Source organism: Cimex lectularius, unplaced genomic scaffold (genome assembly GCF_000648675.2).
Source record: "Cimex lectularius strain Harlan isolate CLEC.00 unplaced genomic scaffold, Clec_2.1 scaffold279, whole genome shotgun sequence".
Classification (NCBI taxonomy): Eukaryota; Metazoa; Arthropoda; class Insecta; order Hemiptera; family Cimicidae; genus Cimex; species Cimex lectularius.
This window is the reverse complement of record NW_019392827.1, coordinates 239,674-261,482: the sequence shown is the minus strand read 5'-3', so window position 1 is coordinate 261,482 and position 21,809 is coordinate 239,674. Positions and strand designations below refer to the sequence as shown.

Genomic DNA, 21,809 nt, shown 5'->3' with positions numbered 1-21,809 from the left:
AATCATGATGAATTCATGAAATGACCTTAGTTTCAAATTAACAAGTTCAAAAAAATAATATTGGTATACTTGAAGAAAAGAACTTAAAGATTGAACTTAAGTTTGAAGAAATTCTGCAAAATGAAATGTTAAAGCACCACTTGAAGCATTTAATCTTTACATGGTATCCATTCAATATTTGCATATGAAAGTAATACAAAATAAGGGTCAAAAATATTTTTTATTCTAATTATGTATTTACAGTTTCAAAATGTACATCCTTTTAGTGGTTAAAATATATATTTATTGTGTATATTAAAATAAACAATTATATTTATACTTTAATAAAGTAATAATTCATTTTAATCATGAAATAATTACCTACGTATTGATTTATTTACAAATGTTTCAAATTCATGGAAGATCCTTTTTCTAAGGAAATTATTTGCTAAGCAATAATTTTGAACTGGCAGTCAGCAATGTACATTTAAAACTTAAGATGGGTTTGTTTTATTACAGCTGCTAGTTTTTCCTTGCTTCTTTTGGTACTTCTGTTCTATCCTAACTTTTAGTTTCTCGATAAAATCTTCCATTTGATCCTATAAAAAATAATTAATAGTCAGATTACTACATCATTGTCGATTAGTTTAATGCGAATAAAATAAATCCTTACCTCATCGTAAGTATACATAAGTTTACAATGTTTAAGAGAGCTTTTGTCCTTCTGCAATATTTCTATCGCATGAGCCAAACAGTAATTACAGTCATCTTGAGAATTACTTACCTACGACAAATTAAATTTTTAAACAATTAACAACTTTTAAACATTTTTTTTTTACACGAGGGAATTACTTTTACTTACAAGGGACAAGAAAAGGATTGCACGGCAAATCTCACACTCATATTCCTGTGCATCTTCTTGGCTCTTTTTGCGGCCTTTCATAATAGGTAATTTCTCTTTTTCAGACAATCCGAGTGACTCTAACTCTTTCCGTTTTACTATTTCAGTTTCTTTTAAATCATTTATCATCGGTAAAACCTGTTTTAACAAATATTATTTAATATAAGTTATTTGTGTTTAAAATTTGCCAAGCTGGTCATAAGTGCAAGTTAGATTGTGTATTTATTATAAATCAATTTTCTACATTTAATTTATATCCAAGTGTTTTTTTTATAAAATAAAATATTTTTATAGAATGTTTTCTGTTTATAGGTTGTTCCATTGTTTCTAAATTGACTAATGCATTGTTAAAAATAAAATACTTAACAAGTTGTAACAAAATTAAGAATTAAAAAATCTAAAGTATAAAAAGACATATAACAAACTTACTTGATTTAACACGTCAACTGACGACTTAATATCTGAAGCTATATTGAATAAAAGTTTTTCCAAAGAAAAAATAGGAGGTTCACAACTTTCTTGGATATCCTTCATAACAAAAATAAACATATATTAATGAAAGTTATATTGAAGAGGAACATTCCTACAAGAAAAATTATTTTTCATACCTTAAAAACTAATCGGGCGGTATTAAGCCAAGAAGGTTGTGCAAAATATACACTTTCTGAGACCAAATACCCTGTACAAATTGTGGAAGTAAAAGCTTTTGGAAAAACAAGTATAAACTGCCCAGGTTCCTGCACTGTTCTACAGAGGGATACACCTTGTTCAATAAGAAGTTCAGGGGGAACCATCGCTGTGTCTGATGCCAACCAGATTTTTTTATCCCGACAGAATCGTGGCAGAAGGTTTCTCATAGCACTTCTCAACTCTTCACACCACGAATCAGGTACACCATACCAAATTTTGCTTGCACCGGTATGTAAATATTCTATCCAAGGAAGAGAATGTGGATCTCTGTACCAACAGCAAGCAGTGAAAATCATCCCAACATGCAGAGTTGGTACTGTCACACCTTTAAAAATAAATAAATAAACAAACATGAAATCTTTATAAAGTGTGTGTTGTTTACCTATAGCAGGGCCTAATGATCTAAGAATGGAACCACTGTTGTTTGTAAGAACTTTGAGATTCCATGGATGACGCGATGTTGAACTCGTTTTTGCTGTAGGAAATCCACAGCCCCAAGTCCCTGAATCAATGGAACCGGAATGAACACACAAATGTGATACTCCAGCAGAGACATGTTTCCAGAATTCAAATTCGACTTCTTTTGCTCCAGGATTCGATTCTTTGAACCACATTGCCATAGTGTTTCGAGCTATACGAAAAAATCCGTTCAATGCCATGCTCCTGCCCTAAAAATAAATATTCTATATCTGTTTAAGATTCTTAAATCACAACATGTATTTGAAAAAAAAATTGTGATACCTTTGTAATACATTCATCTCTGTCATCAGAATCACTTTCTTCGCTGTCAGACTCATCAGGTTCTCTTCCCTCTTTTTCATCTTCTTTCTCTTCTAGAATTCTACGCTCTCTTGCTTCCCATTCAATTTCAACCTCATTCAACAGTTTATTTCTCTCAGCTGAAAAATCATTTTTTTATTTGAAAATAGTTCAGCAATGGTTGAATGTAATAACTTACCATGAGAGAGTGTGTCATACGGTAAAAGATATTTGCAATATATGTCATCTAACTTGGTAACACGATCTTGAGCTGATTTTGGTATTTTCATAGCGTCAGCAACTTTTGCCCATCTTTTCTTTTCTATTACTTCTTTAAGACCTCCGCAATTCTGTACTGTTTGATATAATCTTGGAAGATCAACTTCCATCCCTCCAATCTGTTTCAGAATGAAACGAAATGCAAACAATTGTTAAATTCTTAGGACAAACCTGACATATTAAAAGTTTAACATAGCCATATAAACACTCACCCATGGGAGCTGGTTTAATGTAATGCTTTGTGTAGCTAAATATTTTTTAATAGCAGACATCTCTTTAACATTTGGCCCCCAGCGATTTAGCATTTTGTGCACATATTGATTATAAGCTGTGAATCGCATATCATCACTGATTTTGCACTCGGGCTATAGTTATAACACATAAAGTTAAACATACAGGTATTATTAATTTTATGTAATAAATTGTAATAAACCTTGAAATTTGATGGTGGGATTATTTTACATATACCAAAAGACTGTGCTAATGGTGTAATCCGTTCTATGTACTCGAGAGGGTCTTGAAATTCTTTTTCCGTCGGTCTAAAAATTGGAGCATTTAACATGCATGGTGAAGTTCCTGGTATTGGAAATTCAGATGCACTGACACTTGAAACACGGCTTTTGTTGCTATCACATTAAAAGAAGGCATCAGTATTTATATAAATTAAGACCAAAATCCCAATTTTAAAAAATGATTTAGCAAATTAAAATCACACCTTTTGGATCTTGTCGGTAGAATGTTATCATCCTTCTGGATTTCTTCTTTTACTGTGGTTTCCTCAGTACATTTTTCTATGTTTGAGCTTAATTGAATTCCTTGGTTAGCCTTTTCTCGTTTGACGTTTGCACCAGGGTCACTGCATTGAACTCTGATGGCTTCTGGGTCCCTTATAGTTGGTTGAACTTTCCCTACCAAAGGTTTAGTGGCAATAGAAGTAGATGTAGATGGCAAAGGTCGCACCTTTTGTTCCGGTTTTTGAGTCTGTCCTGACAAATGTGGAGACCTAAAAAATATTAAGTTTATAAGCAATGGAAATATATATTTGAAAGTATGAAGAATTAATCTTAATTTTTAAACATATTAAGTTAGGAAACAAAAAATAGGATTGTGTACATAATTTTATTTATAAAATCCAATGTTTTTAATTTATTTTTAAGAAGGTTTAATCCTGCCTATTAGTGGTAATATTCACTTAATGTTACAATGTAAAGCCAAAACTTTGTTGAGCTAGAAAGCATGATTTAAAATGTTAACGTTATAAGCCATAAAAAAGATCATCCCACACATTTGGGCAATACAAAATGATACTCAAAAATACTAGTGGAACCAATTTAAATAAATAATTTACTATACTGCTCTTTCTAAGAAATTAACCATTGGTTCTTTGGTTCATTTTTCAATCAATTTTCTTTTTATTTTATTTATTACATCAATGGCAAGTAGCCAATTACCTTTATTTATATCGTAAAACCTTTTATAAACACTAAAATCCTTAGAGTTGACCTTGCCGATTGTCAACTGCATGTTCATCACCATACATAGAAATTAAAATTTTAAACTTATTTTTTGCAAATTCCATTAGTCTTAAATCAATAACACCTATGACCAAAATGGTATAAGTGCATAACTAATCATTTTTTTTTCTAGCTTATATTATTAGCACAAAATTTGTAAAAACTTATCATTTTCTAAAACCTATGAATATGAATAAAATAATTGCTATTTAAATGCCAAAATTACTGAATACTAAAAAAACATTGGAGATCTGCCCCTAAGGAAAATTAATAAATAGATAAAGCTGCTGAACAATTAAAAAAGCGAAACATAAACATCTTTTTTGTACCCCATATACAAGCAAGCATGTTTTAAAAACAATCACTTTTCAAGTGTTGCTACTTTTTGTATCTTAATGAACTATCTTTACTTTTGCATTCAAATTTAATGTTTAATGGCAATTGCCACATGTTCTTGGATAATAAACCACAACAACTCAATAAATATTAACAAGTGATTTTTGTTATTAACATACTTGTTACTAAAATTTTATAATTCTCTCTATAAATAGAATAACTACTAGTTTAGTAAAACTGCTTGTTTTTTCTAAAATTAGAATAAACACCCATTTCAAATCTGTACGTTATGATAAAATATTACATTCATTAAACCAACTTCAATTAAAATCAAGCTATTTCTTATATATTACAAAGCATTGAAGAGAATTTTTTTAACATACATAATATATACAACATTTATTATATTCATTAATAATATAAACTTTGATACCATGACAAAAAATTCAACATAAACAAAATAACATGTATGTATATATAATTAAACAAAATTTTAATTCAAATTTATATGAAAAATTAATTTGACTTAATTTATGTATTTATCTAATTTTACATTATTTCTGTCAATTTTTAAATATCCATACACAAATATTTTTTTATAAAGAAAGTGGAATAATAAACTGTTAGATTCTTGAATTATACATTGTAGCATTAAATTAAATGTTTACAAAAACAATTTGACTCAAATGTCATGAAAATATTTTCATAGATTTTTTTTCAAACTAAAAAGAAAAGGTATAAAATGTTACTGATGTAATTACATAGCTAACTGCCATAAATATAAAAGTCAATTCAGTGTGTGAATTGTTTCTTTCTAATTATTTTTTGAAATAACTTACCAACATGGATCCAGAACAGATTTATATCTTAATTGATGAAAATATCTAGCGCTCTCTCACTATGGACTTTACTTTCAATTAAAAAGTACTTCTGAATTTAAGGCAATAGGCAGACATATTAAGTCATACAGAAACTTAATAAAATGACTTGATCATTAAATCATTAAAAATCCTTCATATACATTAAAAAATTACTATTTATAATCCATTGTTTCTTTAATCCAGTAAATGGTTTTATCATTGGTAATAGAAACCATATATGAAAATCCCAGAATGAACAAATATTTTACTAAAGTTAATTACAAAACTAAAATTATGAAAATGGAGGATGTAATTTAAGAATCCAAATAAAAAATAAACAGCTCATTTTATTTTTAAACCAATATCACAGTGGTTAACATATATATTTCTAGTTTCAAGACGCAAAAAATACTTTCATATATTCAATACCGTAAACACGTGCATTAAAATTTTAAAAATTACAATAACATTACATAAATTCTAATAAAGTGCTTAACATTTATCACATGCAAGAATTTTAAGGAAAGTGTAGAAAAAGATATATACAAAAGAAGAAATATCTAAAAACAAAGTAGGTACAAATCTTGGTATAACATATAAAACATAAACATTCCTATAATTTATATGAAAATTATTAGAAGTATGACGATTATATAATCACACAGTAATTGAAATTGCAACAACTATTTATTTTTACTTCATAAAAGGTGTATTTCAAACTTTATAATACTTTACTAAAATGACAGCAAAAAGTCTGAATCATTAAAAATAAATTGTTTTGGAACGACTTTGTTTGAAAAACAAAAATCAATACTTTAAAAAATTACAAGGTTAATTTTTTATTTAACTATAATTTTGTACACCATTACAGACAAAGTTTTAATTTGGATTATTTGACTTGAATTGATCTAAAAAAAGGATACATTTCATTATAGGAATCCGTACAATTGACAAAATGAGGCCTATGAGCTATTACACATACAGCTCCAGTAATGGCACAATGATAATGTTTTTGTAAGCGGAATGTTGCATTGCATGTTGAATCATGAGCAGGAATGTTTATATGTAATTGGAAAATGAAAAAAATTCACCAGGGCGAAACGTCAAGAATAGTTTAGAGCATTAGAAATTATGAAGGAGGGGTGAGTATGAAAATTCACTTTTTGAAAATAGTGGCACTCACAGATTTATTGTTTACAACGATCCTGATTTCAAGCATTAAACGCTCTTCATCAGGTTGAAAGAGTTACAACCATGTCTCTCGACATGAATTGTATGAGTGAACCCGCCAATTCAATGGGAAGCTGGTTTTTAATGCCACTCAATTTTGAAAGTGCGAAAAACGTGAATTACAACACAACTAATTATTATCCTAATAAATACTGTAAAAAAATAATTTTAAATTAATGATAATTGGTATGTCAAATATTGTTTAGATTCATGTTTAAAATAGGAAGTAAATCAAAATCTATTGTATTACTTTTGCACTTATCTACATGTTTAATTTTACATTTATTTAACTCAAATTTCTCAAACCAATCTAGTTCTCTCCCTTTTTTGAAACTATGTAATGTTGTATTTAAATTTCATTGAATCGTGTTCACTCTTACAATTCATGTTGGGAGACGGGTTTGTAACTCCTTCAATCTGATGATGAGTGTTTAATGCTTGAAATATAAACAATAAATCTGGGAGTAGAACCATCATTTACAAAAGTAGTTCCGACTAACAGCTACTATACATCCAATGTGTACGGACTTGAAAAGGTAATTGAAATATTATTACTTTTTAATTTAATTTTCCGAATTTACTTTTTAATTTAATTAAAAAAGAAAAAAAGTACCTACATCTACTTCAACAAACAATGTCTAAACTATAGAATATATAATGTAATAAGATAATGTTTTGGAAGAGTTATAAATTATCAGCACTTTTATGTTCAAGAAATACTACATGCAAATAAATATTTAATGGGAAATGCTGATGTATTTACCTGGAACTTGATGTTTGAGTAATCATATTTGATGTTTTGGTAAGCAATTCTGGTAACATAATTCTACTTTGTTCCGGGTCATCATTCTGAAGTTTAAGCACTTCTTCTGTTTGTGTAGAGGATTCAAGAACAGCCTCGTTTTCTAACTTAACTTGTACTGCAATGGAAGAACTTGAAGGAGATTCATCATCACTACTTTTAACTCTGCTTCCTCTTCTTCTAAAAGGTTTATTGAGAGTTGGTGGGGGTAAATCTGGTTCAAAAGCATATACACTTCGCTCATTATCAGCAGAGAAAGCACTTGGACTTTTTGAAACTGATAGTTGCTTTGGAGTAGAACCAGAACGCCTCTGCTGAAAGATAGATTTTCGTTCCACTTGAATCCCTTCGGATTTATCTTCCAATGTCAAAGAAATATCATCTTTAAGGGTTGGTGATGACATATCAGAACCTGATTCTCTTGGAGAATTCGAAGTTTTTTCAAATGTGAAATCAAATTCACACATTTCCTCTTCTGTCATTGACCTATCACTTTTAAATAATTTCTCTTCTGGTGAGTTGTTTGGTTTTACGGTTTTCAATGGTGATATCTCTTCAGAACTTGTTTTCTTTAGAAGAATTTTCTCTCTATACTCATCCACTTTACAAGAGGAAATTGTTTGAGCTTCAAACATTTTTGATGTAGAATCCAATTCTTTTAGTTGTATCGGTGGTTCGACTACTCCATGATCAACTTTGGATTCTTCTTTGACAATCAAATCACTCACACCACCACTATTTAACATGCTAGCACTACTTGTTCTGAAACTACACTCACAGTGATTGTTTTCAAAGATTCCACAGCCCATAGTATGATAATTACTTTTACTTTTAAAATCCATCCACCGATTTATTTCTTCTGTAGACATGTTAACTTTTTTTTTATGTAGGACATCAATATTTGTACTAGCTCGACCAGATGTTTCAGGTATGGAAACAGGCTTAATATTATGCATGCTTTCATTTTGTTCCTGTACAGGAAGTTTTGTTACTTGAGAAGATGATAATAATGGTTTTCTGTCAACACTAAAGGTTTTATTAGGAACGGGTTTTTTACTAACTGTAGTCGGTGACATTTTTCTTAAAGTGTGTTCCACAGCAAGAGGGAGATTCAGGTGTTTTCCTTCAGTTTTGGGTTTTTGTAAATCTTGGTTTGCAATAGGTTCCTGTTTCTTTTCTTTAAAGTCAGTTTGAAGATTGGGTAGATAAATTGTGTTGGCATCCATTATTAAAGGTGGAGGTGTATCTTTTAAACTGCTGATAAGTTCTGAGCTACGTTTCTCATACTGAAGCTGAGTCAATGATTTGACAGGTGTCTTATCATTTTTTTTCATATCTTTTAATTCTTCACTGCTGGAGACAGAACTTTTTGATGGGCTATCTTTACGAAAATCTTCTCGAGGGTTCAAGACTTTATTTGGTGAAAGATAGACGTTACTTTTACCCTCAAATACATCAACAGGAAATGGGCGGCTTGGAGAAGCATTACCAAACTTGCTGAAGTTCTTGAAAGATTGAATATTCGGTAGTTTTGCAATATTTAATTGGGTTTTTTTTACATCTTCATTTTTAAAGAAATAAGATGATTTTCTCACAAAAGGTTCAACACTGTGGGGAGCTGGTGACCTCTGTCCAGTTTTAGGAATTTTAGCATTTTTGAAAGCTTGTCTCCAAGTTTCATTCATCGACTGTTTGGATTTTGTAAGTTCAGATTTTGGAAACTGCACATCTTTTGCTTCTTTCTTAAAATGAAATGATTTTGTTTCGTTTTCACTTAATTTTGTCACAAAACTTTGCCCTTCAATTTTTGAATCAACTGACGTTGACTGCTTCGAATCGTCACTCTCAGTTTTAATATCTTCAAAAAGGTCTTTATTTTTAGAATTTGAAGATAGCAAATTTGTGGTTTCAGAATCACTATTTAAATCAGACATGTCATTAAATATTTCCACGGTTAAGGGTTTGGTTTTGTTAAGGTCAATTTCCTTTAAAAATACTTGACTCCCTCTCATTTCCCCATGTGAAATTTCGTTGACAATTGCTTTAACATTTGCAATTTTAAGCTTGTTCTCTTGTGTGGTTTGTGATGAAAATGAATGATCAACTATTTGTTCAGTTTTAGAACTTGACAAATCAATGCCATATGTAGATTCTGACCTGCTTTTTCTATGTTTCCCTATTTTATTAGACAAAGAATTCCTTCTTGAACTTCTTCCTTTTCCTACATTCGTTTTAGTATCTTCACATGCTGCTGTATCTTCTTTATCTCCTGTTTCAACTAAATTGGACTGTAGACAAATTTGATTTGTCTTCATGTCTTTTTTGAGATCATTCTCACCAAATGGTTCTAGACCAACATTACAATCTGCAAAACTACTTGACTGACTTGTAATAGAATCACTACTAGATTTTCTCTCCTCGAAGGAGCATTTTTCTTTAATTTCAAAAATATCAGAAAAGTCCTTTTTACTGTGTGACTCTTTAAGGTCAGTTAAAATTCCATCATTTTGTCTAATTTCAATATTAGGGCTCACATTTAAAAGGTGTTCACTTTGAGGTTCACTAGATTTTTTAAAAATATGTTCGTTTCTTAAAGATATCAAAGCTTCAATTACATCACTGTCATCAGGATTTGTTGGAATGATATTACAGTGAGTTGATGTTCCTGGTTCATCAATTGCTAATTTATCCCCTTTGGCATTCATTGGTTCATGCTTAATCGTAAGTGTGCTACATGAATTATTTCTTTTCCTTGCTGTCTCATTAATGAAATTATTATCTAGTTGATTTGTTAAGGGTGAAAAATTTAAATTAACATTGCTTCTCTTAAACGGGAGCCTCCTGTTTCCTTCAAATTCACTTTCAAAATAAGGTTTGTCATCTGGATCTCTTGCAGTAAGTTTCGGCCGTTTAGGCCTTCTTCTGCGTTCCTCATCTGAATCCGTTTCTGTAAATTCTTCAGCCATTTCATGTTCTTCTAATTCTGGTAATTTTATCACATTTTTTTTAATAGTAGGCTTACTTTTTTTATTAGTTTTATTTGGTTCTCCAAGTACTTGTTTTTGATCATTAGCCTTTTGGCATTTGTTTGGTTCAACTGACTCTAATATCTGTGCCTCAGGATCTACTCTCTGTTCTTTGTCTTGTTTTTGACGTTCAAATTTTAATTCTGCATTATTATCAAACCCAACATTGGCGATTGCAGCATCTTGTAATTCCAAATCTTTAGAGCCTATTTTACTTTTTTTGTCTACCAATGCTATCTTCTGTTCTTTTGTTTTGTTTATTTTTTTAGTTTTAATTTGTTTTTCAGTTTCTTCTGGAGATGATTTCTCTAATATATATTTATCTACAAATTTAGTTGTTTTTAAATTTTTGGCTGTGGGTAGTTTAGAGACAGAGTCTTGATCTTGCATTTTTTGTTTAACCCCTTGCTGATTCTTCTGATCTTTTTGAAGTCCTTTAAATACATCTCTAACACTACTCGATCTTTTGTTTACTTCTTCAAGTTTATCAGAAGACTTTTTTGTTTGAATGTGTCTCATTTTGGGGGTAGGTTTCTTACAAATTGGTGAACTATTTAATAAATTTTGAGATACACCATTATTAATTTCTTCACTTTCTACTTTGAGTGGCTCCAACACTAAATTTGTGGTTTCTGTTATTTTGCCGTCTTCATTTTTCTCAACACTTTCAATATCCAAAGGCTTCTTTTGTTGAACAACTTTAGATTTATTTTTTATTTTTGAAGCATGAGAAATATCGATTGTAGGATTACCATTTAATGATGTGGGCTCAGAATTTAGTTGGTTAAGTTCTTTTTTCTCCTCCTTTCCTTTAATTGAACTTTTCTCTCCTTCAGCCTTATTAACTGCTTTATCAGATTTAGCAATTCCTTTTTTCAATGAATTTGAACTTTTATCTTCATTACAATGAATGTTTTTAATTGATCTTTTCTTTGTCCTTCCAATTTTTTCAGTATCATTAGTTTCTCCCATTTCCATTTCGGTAGAATCCCTTTCCATTGAATTGTCAGCTCTTTTAAGTAGTACTTTTTTCTTTGGTTCTACTGTTGAGACTGACTGTTGCTCTTGATCATATTTCTTAACATTTCCTCTCCTAAACTTTCTGTCATCAATCTGTTCCTCAAGCTTTTCATCATTACTGGAATTTTCATCACTAAGTTCAGCCATGCTTTTCTTAGCTCTTGAGGTTCGAAGTGTTCTTTCATTTAATTTCCCTTGTGTTAATAAATTATCTGATGATTTAGACTGGGATAGATTACTCTTCACTGAATTTCCTTTCAAAGTTTTCTGGGTTTGTTTATCCTCAATGGTGATGTTGCTGCCTCCTTTATGATTATTATCTTTCTTTACTTCCAATTTTTTTTCTAAAATTATAAACGCATATTTTATACTGAAGTCAAAGTAAAACAAAATTATTGTACACGTACCTTCGGCTTTTAAAAAAGTCTCTTCAAATTCAAAATCTTCAAAATCCTCGTCATCAGGACTTCTCAAATCTTTAGTCAACATTTCCATATACAAAGTAGCAGCTTCCTTTGTTTTTCTGCTAGGCCTTTTTTGAACACTAAAACAAAAAATCCCTTAAAACAGTTGCTTATTATTAAAAATTAGACACGCTAAGATTTGAGAATTACTCTAAAGATTTTGGTGGTTTTGCTCCTGTAGGTTGACGAGTCCTAGTAGACATCCTAAATGGCATTTTAGGTTCCTTATTGTCATCCTCAGAATCATCATCACACATGGAAGCATTTTGTGCTTGTTTATTTCCTAATTAACATATTAATATTGATCTTAAGAAATGCAATATAAATTTGAAATAAGAATGTTTTATTAAAATATATATTTATGTTTTTACGAGGGTTTGCACAGCAGAGTTTATATCAACCCCTGGGGTGTCGGTGTTTTTGAAAAAAAAAAAAAAAAAAAAAAAAAAGCCCATTTGTGTCGGTTTCGAATGCGGGGTCGGTGGATTCGAACCCGGAACCTTTACCTTACAGTGATGAGCACCGTGTCAATGCCTAAATTGTTGCGGCCACCGACACCCCCTATAATTTTATTATTTACTAGTTAATTGCTTTTTCATTGAAAATGTACATACATAAATAAAATGTATATAAATAATTAATAGAATAGAATACTGAATTGTTAATATTTAATAATCAGCTATATATGTTAAAACATACCACTTTTTGCTTTTTGTTTTGGAGTATTTTTCTTTTTTCTTTCTAATTTTGTTTCACTTTCTTTTTCTGATTCACTTTCTTCCAATTTTGGTTCCTTTTTACCTTCTAAAATGTGTAATTGTTAGAAAAGTATGTTTTTATTTTAATAAAATAACAAAATTAATAAATACCTTGTTTCAACTTTAAATTTGCATTAGACACTTTTCTTTTCTTGCTTTCATTGACAGAAGTTACTTCATCTGTTTCACCATCTGAAGAAAAATCTTGCTGCTTGACACTTTTGATAGCTAAATTACAATGGTAGAAGCAAATAAGTAAATATCCTTCCAATCATATTTAAAAATTACTATGTTTACAAAATTTGTTAACATATATCAATAATACTTTTAGATGAAATGTTAACAAAAATTTTTTGGGAAAATTTGTATGCAACTTATCACCCTTAATAAAAACTAATGTTCATGTTATAGATACCCATTAAAGGAGTAATGCATTTCTAAGTATGCATTAACAGAGTAAATAAAGTAGGCAATTATTATAAAAATAAGGCTTTTTGGTATAAAAAAAAGATTGTGACCCACACACATACTCCAGTCCGACTGGAGCACATATGTAAAAGATCTCAGGATTAAATAGGCAACCAGGGCAGAACTGAAATAGAACATTGTTTGGACCTGAACTTAGCGAACTTGCTAAATAAACGACTGTAATAAGATTTTTTTTTTAAATTTTGATTTCTAACATCACTTTGTCTTTCTGTTTTTAATTCCAATCTTTTAAATGTTTGAATTAAAAGTAAGGCTACTTCTTACTACAAATTTTAAGTTATAGTTATTAAATTATTTGGGGGATCTAAAACTATTGTAAATAAAAAGTTGGCTGGACCACTTCAATGATAAATTTAATTAATTATTTATATACTGCACCATATATTGAAAGAATGCCTAAAAAAATTAACCAGTTAACAACATTAAAAGCTCATACAGGAAAGGAAAAAAAATTAAAGACTCTAAAATTTGGAGAGGCAGAGTAAAAACGTAAAAAAAGGCAAAATTATGGTATTTTCCAATACTACGATAACATGTACTCACTTCGGCGGTACATATACTAAGGTAACTATATATGTGTGGTGATTAGTGACCGTTAATCGATAATTATTCAGAAATCGTGAGATGCAGTCTGGTGTGATGTAGGTCTTTTCTATACCGACTTCCTTCCCCACCCCTTCAAAATCCAACATTTATAAACATAAAACAGCAATATCTCACTGGCACTCTCAACACGACACGCAAGAATGGCACAATTACGCAGAAGACAAACACTTTGAGCGAGTAGAAATACTTTGATTGAATATAAAAAATATATTTTGCATTGTATAAATTCACTTTTTCCACATTCTACATGTATTTGTTAAATGTAAACAATGTTTGTAAATCCCAGGCCTTGAAGATGATCTCAATAAAGATCGAAATGTTGGCACAATAAAGAAAATGTTTTCTGAAACCTACATCACACCAGACTGCATCTCACGATTTCTGAATAAGTAACTATATATGTTTAGTGGTCATAATTGACAATATTAATTATTTCAATTAATGTTCTTTTTATCTAGGGTCGTGGTTGAGATGAAAAAGTTTTTGATGGGTGGGATTTGAACCCACAATCTTAATTTCAATATGCCCCGCTAATCTAACCACTTGAGCTATCGTGATTTTGATCCACTAGGACACCAACTCTTCATCTCAACCTACAACCTTTCAAATTTTCCCACTTATTGTTATTTTTCAAAGAGGCAGTTCTACAGCAGCGTATTCAAGTTCGAATCCTACTCGTGACACTTTTTCATCTCAACCAAGACCTTAGATAACAAGAATAATTAATTGAACTAAGGTAAACTTTAAATTATTTTCTTTTTGTCAGTTTCATTAAAATCCATATTTTCACCTGTAATATTTATTTCAAATTAATTTTTCACTCCTTAAACGATGAAAAATTTCAAGATGTTTAAATATGTACTTCCATCTATTCATAAACAATTGTGCAAGTTCATTGAAGTAGGTTAATGTTTGATATTTTTAGCCAAGTCCATATCGTGTGTTTGTAATCTGATGGGAAAAAACTTCATAGTAACAACCTAACTGGAGAAGAGAGACTCTACAGTTAAACTGCAGTTTTTCTGGTAAGTGTGTGGCAGGTTTCATCTTACTTAAAGAGCATAGAAGATAAAAGAACAGAAATAAAAACAAAGGTCATCACATTTTTTTTTCTTTTGTCAAATAGTGGTTATGCAGTTTTGTAATATAGCCCTATTGACTCAAACAACTAACGTGTTTCTTGATATAAATATAAATAAATTAAGATATAATTATAATACTACCTTGCTTGGTTTTTGCTTTAATTTTTGTTAATTGTTTTCCTTTTTTAATAGTTTTAAATTCTTGTTTAGTTTTTTGAACCCCTTCTGTCTTTTTAAGCTTTCTGATATCTAGAAAAATAAATAAATTGTGTGGTATTTAGTGACCATTAATTAATGATTAGAGATCGTGAGAAGCGGTCTGGTGTGATGTAGGTTTAGAAAAACCTAGACCGCATCTCATGATCTCTAAATAATCAATAAATAAAATGTTAATTAATATGGAGACAACTTAATGGATAATGTTTATTACTTTGCTTTGACACGTCGTCAGATTCTTTTGCTATTTTTGCTCTCAATTCACTTTTACATTTGGAATTAACTGGAATAATTGATTCATTCTCAGCCTTTACAGATTCCAGCTTTTCAGTTCCTAAATTTAAATGAAAATAATTATTACCGTGACATAATATCAAACGAGAACGTGTGACAACCATGAAATTTTTTTTTCAGCTTTACCTGAATGCCTTAATTTTCTATCCATTTTCACAATACTGGAAGACGTGGTGGTGGTTTCTTCCTCATTCTCAGAATTCTGAACATGCTTTTTCAAATCTAATAACAATAGTAAAGAAGATTCATGTTTCATTTCTCTACCTAATTCCAAATATAAACATACCATTTTTAGCTTTCGATGTTTGCTTTGTAGATTTTTTTTCTTGTTTACAACCAGAGGTACTCTCTTTCAAATTATTGCTATCATTTAAAGAAATGTCCAAATTTGATTTGTTCAAATCTATTTTTTTTTAAATAAATAAATGTATTATCAATTATTAATAAAATAGCGAAAATTCATAACAATTTAAATTAAAGAACCTTTTCTGCCTTTGACTGCCATTTTTTTCACTTTTGATTTTATACCAACATCATTTACTGCCAATCCCAAATGTCCAGCACTTCTCAATCCGCTTCTTATTTTTGTAGCGCCAAGTCTATAAGTTTATTACTATTACAAATTAAGCAATAATATGAAATGCTTCAAAAATAAGTTTTCATTGTTAAGCAGTTAGTATGAAAACAATTATATATATATATATATATATTTAATGATAACCTTTTAAGAATTGATTTGTGTGGATGATGGACTCTATTCAGTTGGAATTTTTTCAAAGGTTGACACTTCCCTTTGCCTGTTGGTTCATTTAATTTCAAAGTTGATTTTGTGTGGCTAGCTTCAGGTTTTCCTTCTATTGTACTATCACTACCATATTCTTCAAAATCCTCATCTTCATTAACACGCATATCTTTATTTAGCATTTCCATATATAAAGTTGCTGCTTCCTTAGTCTTTCGAGTAGGTCTAATTTTTACACTACAAAAATCAAATAAAAATATATTAATCAAATTTATTTCAGTAAACAAATAAAATATGAGTAATTTTTTTAAAGTCAAGTAATACTTTTTTATAGAACTCTTAGGAACTGTTTGTTTAGTCCTTGTAGATTTTCGACGTGATTTTTTCCGAATAACTTGATTATTTTCTTGCTCTGATTCATTTTCTTCATGAGCACATTCAGAATCCACCATCGTTTCTTGTTCATCTTCACATTTTTTATTTTTCTTTACTATTTCTAATTTTGCTTTTACTTTCCCTAGAAAAATGCAATAAAATTAATCAGTATATCCCTACAAATATATCTAATATATTTTAAAATAAGAAAGTAAATTTACTAAGTTTTCCTTTGGCTGCCTTCAAATTAGGCCTGATGTCCTGCCTCGGCTTCCTATCAGATTTTATACCCAACTCGCTACCTGGTGGTAGTTCCCCATCACTTCTTAATCCACTTCTCATTCTGGTTGCTCCCATTCTAAAGATAAAAATTACGTATCAAGTTTAAATATGATAAAATAAATAAAGGAAATGGTACCTCATCAAAAGGGATTGATGTCCTCTTTTAAGTCTCGGAAGTTGCATTTTTGAACCTCGGTTAGCAATTTTCTTTTGTCTTCCTTCTAATAAGGCATGAGATCGCAGCATAGTATTACCTTAAAATAAATATTATTATTTTTTCTATTCTCATAAAACAAAAAATTTAAAACTTACTCTTTTGTTTAAGATTTCTTATCCTTGAATGTTGAGTCAAACGTTTCTCTTGTGTTTTATTGATTATAACTCTTTCTGCATTGCACTTATTAACTTTATTTTTATTAATCTTTGGTTTATTTTCCTAAAAATGAAGCAATTAATTTTTGACTATCAGAAAAAATGTACATTTCCAAGAAATTTATTGTAACTTGTGAAAGGAAGGATTGATGAACTAATCAACCATTTGATATTCATCAAGTTTGTAACTATTAGTTTTAATTTATTTTATCAATCCTTCCTTATATTTATTTTAAAAAATGTCACCATATAAAAGTGTATTTAGTATAACTTATAAACCTGACTATTAGGAGAACGTTTTGATAACCCAGGTGTTGAGATTTCTTTGTCAGTCTTTTCAGATTTTGTAGCTGTATTAAAAAAATCAAGCCTTGGTGGAAGAGCTTTTGTACCTTATTAACATACAAGCATATTAATATAGATTTGTTATTAAGTCATAACTTTCGCTATTATTTCAAGTCACCTCTAAAGCAAAGGAATGTCAAGAAATCTTCTGTTTTAGGACGTTTTGCTGGCAATAGATCAGGTGGTGAGGCTGCACTATTTGACTTTGTTTTCTCTTTTTCTTTGACTGGAGTCATCATCGGGCTATTCATACCTGAACCTTGAGCAAATTTTCGTTGGGCATGTACTTTAGTGCTACAAACATAAAACCGAATCACATAACAATTGAAATAGGCATGATTAGAAAAACACTAACCGCTTAGGATGTTCCAGAAGGCTATGCATATCACTAGCCATCTTAGAGTCACTTCTTTTCAGCACCATGTTGTTAAGTAAAATACTGTAAAACAGACAATTAGAATAAATTCTACAGTTATTTAACATAAATACAGGCTTATTTCGACTCTAAATATTAAAAAGAAAAAAACATCAAAGTACAATAAACTTACTATTATTATTCAAACTAAATAATTTGTACATGTTTAGTTAAAATTTTGTGCATCTCCAGTCATCGTCTGCTTATTCTTGTTCAGAGGCAGACCAGTTTTTATAGATTGTCACGTCATTCATAAGCCACATGTCCAACAGCCTTTAAGGCCCAATACAATATATATATCAATAAATATTTTGGTTTTAAATAAGGGGATTGCAGTGGCCAAGTGCTTAGGGTGTCTGGCTCATGTCTGCCATGGTAGTGGTACTGGGTTCGAATCCCAACAGAGCCTATGCCTTTTTAATTCATAGCAGTATGAAAAATGTATTGTAAGGTGGTTTGAACCCTCGTTAACAGGTAGTTGGACGTTAAATCCTCCAGTGCGACAGGAATTACTTTTTATTGCCTTTAAATAGACGTGTTTTAAAAATTATGTATCAAGCCATGAAGGGGATCTGTCTAGGGGTCCCTCGCAAACTAAGAATCCCAACTAAAAACTAAAACACTCCCTAATAAAAGTTCAACATTGAATGATAATTATTACGATACCTTCAAGATGAACCGCTAGGAATAAAATCAAATTGGTGAATAAAAACAAGCTGTATTTATATAGCCACAGATCAAATCAAAATAAATTTAACGGCAATAATGAGCAGAAATACTAAAGAAGGAAGTTTGACTATTTTTGGTGATTCATAGCAAATAAGCCTAGCAATGAGATATACACAATTGAATAAGAGAGTTCAATAATCAGAGAATGTTTTATTACTATATTTTTTACTGTGTATTCAAATTAAGAAATTGTAATATTAGACTAAGATATACTTTTTGAAAGATAATATCAGTTCATTCTATAGATCGTTGATGTTATGACATACGTATGACAATGAGAAAGTCCAAGCTTATATTTAATCCTCATAATGATGACATTTGTTTTTATTTTTTGTATTTTTCATTATGGTTAACAAATGAACATATAACAGTAAAAATCATCCACAATATTTAATTTCAAGTCGATTGCTAATTACAACAATGAACATTGGACTTTCTGTGAAAGTAGGACAAGAGAAGGTACTTTTTTTTATCAAACTATAGGAAACCATTCATCAACTCATAGACAAACAAATATAAATATAAAAATTTAAAACCAATGATAATCCAACGAGAAATAATATTTGAACAATAGAACACAAACTAGAAATATAACCACTTATCAAGAGTAATAATCTTGTAACATTTTATTAAAATTCTTAAAGGCTTTCAATGAAACAATTAACAAATAATTAATAGGAAAAATATGGCTTTTCTTTATAGCATTGGCCAAAACCAGATGACAGCATAAACAGCAAGGAAAAATGTAAACAGATAAAAAATTATTTTAATTACATCTTTGAATTCCAGTCCCAATTCAACTCGAGCTTCTTTAATGAAAATAAATTATTTGAAAACACTATTAGAAAGTAAATATTTCTGCTCAGTTGGCACAATGACAATTTTAGTTCAAATTTTCGTTAAATTAGTACAACTTTCCCTTCAGCTATGAATTTAACAAAAACAAATACTTTATTAGCCTCGCCTTTTTAAAAGAGATAATGGGAAAATAAAATTGATAAAGCAAGGGTTCACAATGTTGTGTGACAAATAAGTGTTAAGAGTATGATGTTATTCATAGAATAAGGGCCGGTTAAAGTACTTTGTCAAATTAAGCCAAGAACTACAACTTAAAAGAACTTGTCCACTTCCAACGATGCAATACGTAAACAATGGAATGAGAACAAATATGTAGCAACAACTTTATAATTTAATAATAAAACATATATAACAGAATAGAAGAGAAAATTTGATCATTGTATATGATCATATTTATTTTGAAACTCCAAAATTATTATTTTTTATATTTCAAATTCAGTATCGAATAGTGAAGGTAGAGATAGAACGATGTGACTTATGACTAACGTAATACAGAAAACGCTAGATTGGCTCGATAGAGTGTGCGAAATTGTATTTCTGCTTTCATAAAAATTGTGGAGAATTGGGTCTCAGTTGAATGGAAAGCAGGGATCTCACCTTTTGTTAGTTGGCTTTGACCAATGAAAAGTGAATTGAAGATGTCATTACTCAAAACAATTGTTATAATACGGAATTATAACCGAAACCGTATGAATACGGTGAAAATTCAGTTTTTTATCACATATCGTGCGGTATCCACTAGTGAGAATTTATGCGGAGCGAACTTTCCTCCCGAAATACAATCTAGGACGTAGAAGGCAGAACGTATAACTATGGAAGAGCGTGCAAAACCAACTCAACCCAGGTAGAACAGATGTTCGTAACTCACTCGAGAAAACTCAACTGGATGGCGCTCTTCTGTTAAGAAGGGGGGGAGTTCTGTAAAATTATGACGTCATTTTTTTGTGTGCAATGTTCACTTTTTTTTACAAGTTATTTTACAATTATTTCTAGTTTTCGCCTTCTATGCTGGTACGAATGAAAAGCGGAAAAACACCTACAGACACAGCGAGAATAGGCGGACCACAATGTCGTTATGCCTTTAACATCCAACAATGTATCAATTACTATTATCTACTTCCACTAATATCAAAGAATTATACCTAGTAAAATATATTTGATAATATAGGTATATTATAAAACCAAAGGCCATTGACAAATTTATACTGTATTACTTAACTTTTATCTATTTATATATTATAAAGAACACATCTGGATATTAATATATTTTATGTAGTCTGCCTTAAAAATTGTGATTAAAATTCTCATTAATAAAAATATTTAAATATTATATTGTAGTAATACTTAAGAACTTTAATAACTGTTAAAAAATGTAAATACTTGATGGGATAATCAATATGTTTTCACTTGACACAATTCATCAATTTTTTTTGTTTTGTTTTTAGGGCCAGCAAACAACATTGGTCATCTCTTCTTTTTTTTAGCTTTGCATTTTTTCCTTATCTTTCTTGTGTTTTAAACCTACTGATTTCTTTTACTGGTCTCCAGCCAAGTTATAATGTATTATAATAGAATGATAACCAAATCTCTTTTCTTTATCCTATTGTTAGTTAGTCTCTCTAAATCTCAGGGCCTCATCAATTGTAGATAAAATAACACACAAAGTAAAAAACATGATAGACTGGCTAGTATTCACACTACCCCAGTGTACTCGATATTTTTCAGGATACTAGGGGATATGTCCCTCCATTCACACATTCAATCACATTACCCCAGAGTAGTGGATATTTCTCAGGGTAATTGGCAATAAACCCTGCCATTAAGCTAATAAATTACATACACACGCCACAATTTATTCAGACTACCCGAGAGTACTCGACATTCTACGGGGTAATTGGGGGATAAGCCCCTCCAATCATGCAAATAAATAAGATTATTCCAATAAATAACAGAAATTATGGTAATTTCTTGATATACAATTGATTTTTTTATAGTAAATATTGTCAGCTCAAATCAAGTTGTAATACAATAAAATTAAAATATTAAATCACAAATTTTGAACATTGTTAGATCATCTTATGTTAAAAAGTTTTAATTTTATGTTTATAGCCCACAGAATATTCACTATAGCAAATTCTATTGAATTATGCAGTTTTATATAAGTGAACAGATTTTAAGTGTAAATGAAACGGAATATACAATTTTATAAATTGGTATTTTTCACAATCATATGATTTACTGAAATAATCTTACAAATTTCTCGCAGTCTTAAAACTCATTTATTTCTTAAATATTTTAATTTGTAAATACAAGAATATTTTGCCTGCATAAATTTGTGATTGGATTGTTCCAATTTGCGTGTAAATATAGAAATTTATACTTTTCT

The 21,809-nt window shown here is 30.0% G+C and overlaps 1 protein-coding gene across 1 annotated transcript; it reads right to left on the bottom strand.

The window, feature by feature from the left end:
* Positions 1–36: 36 nt before the first annotated feature.
* On the bottom strand, positions 37–20,293 carry LOC106674103. Its single transcript, XM_024228471.1, has 30 exons — positions 20,021–20,293; positions 17,777–17,860; positions 17,540–17,715; positions 17,356–17,468; positions 17,017–17,140; positions 16,841–16,958; positions 16,644–16,780; positions 16,372–16,564; positions 16,027–16,284; positions 15,789–15,904; positions 15,592–15,708; positions 15,432–15,527; positions 15,226–15,345; positions 14,937–15,044; positions 12,730–12,846; positions 12,560–12,664; positions 12,011–12,143; positions 11,804–11,940; positions 7,312–11,740; positions 3,324–3,611; positions 3,042–3,234; positions 2,821–2,973; positions 2,529–2,727; positions 2,312–2,469; positions 1,953–2,238; positions 1,489–1,895; positions 1,310–1,408; positions 842–1,018; positions 653–763; positions 37–578 (listed from the first exon to the last, which is right to left on the bottom strand). The coding sequence occupies exons 2-30, from the start codon at positions 17,842–17,844 to the stop codon at positions 474–476; spliced, it is 8,841 nt and encodes a 2,946-aa protein (XP_024084239.1). The 5' UTR covers positions 17,845–17,860; positions 20,021–20,293; the 3' UTR covers positions 37–473.
* Between the last annotated feature and the right edge of the window lie 1,516 nt (positions 20,294–21,809).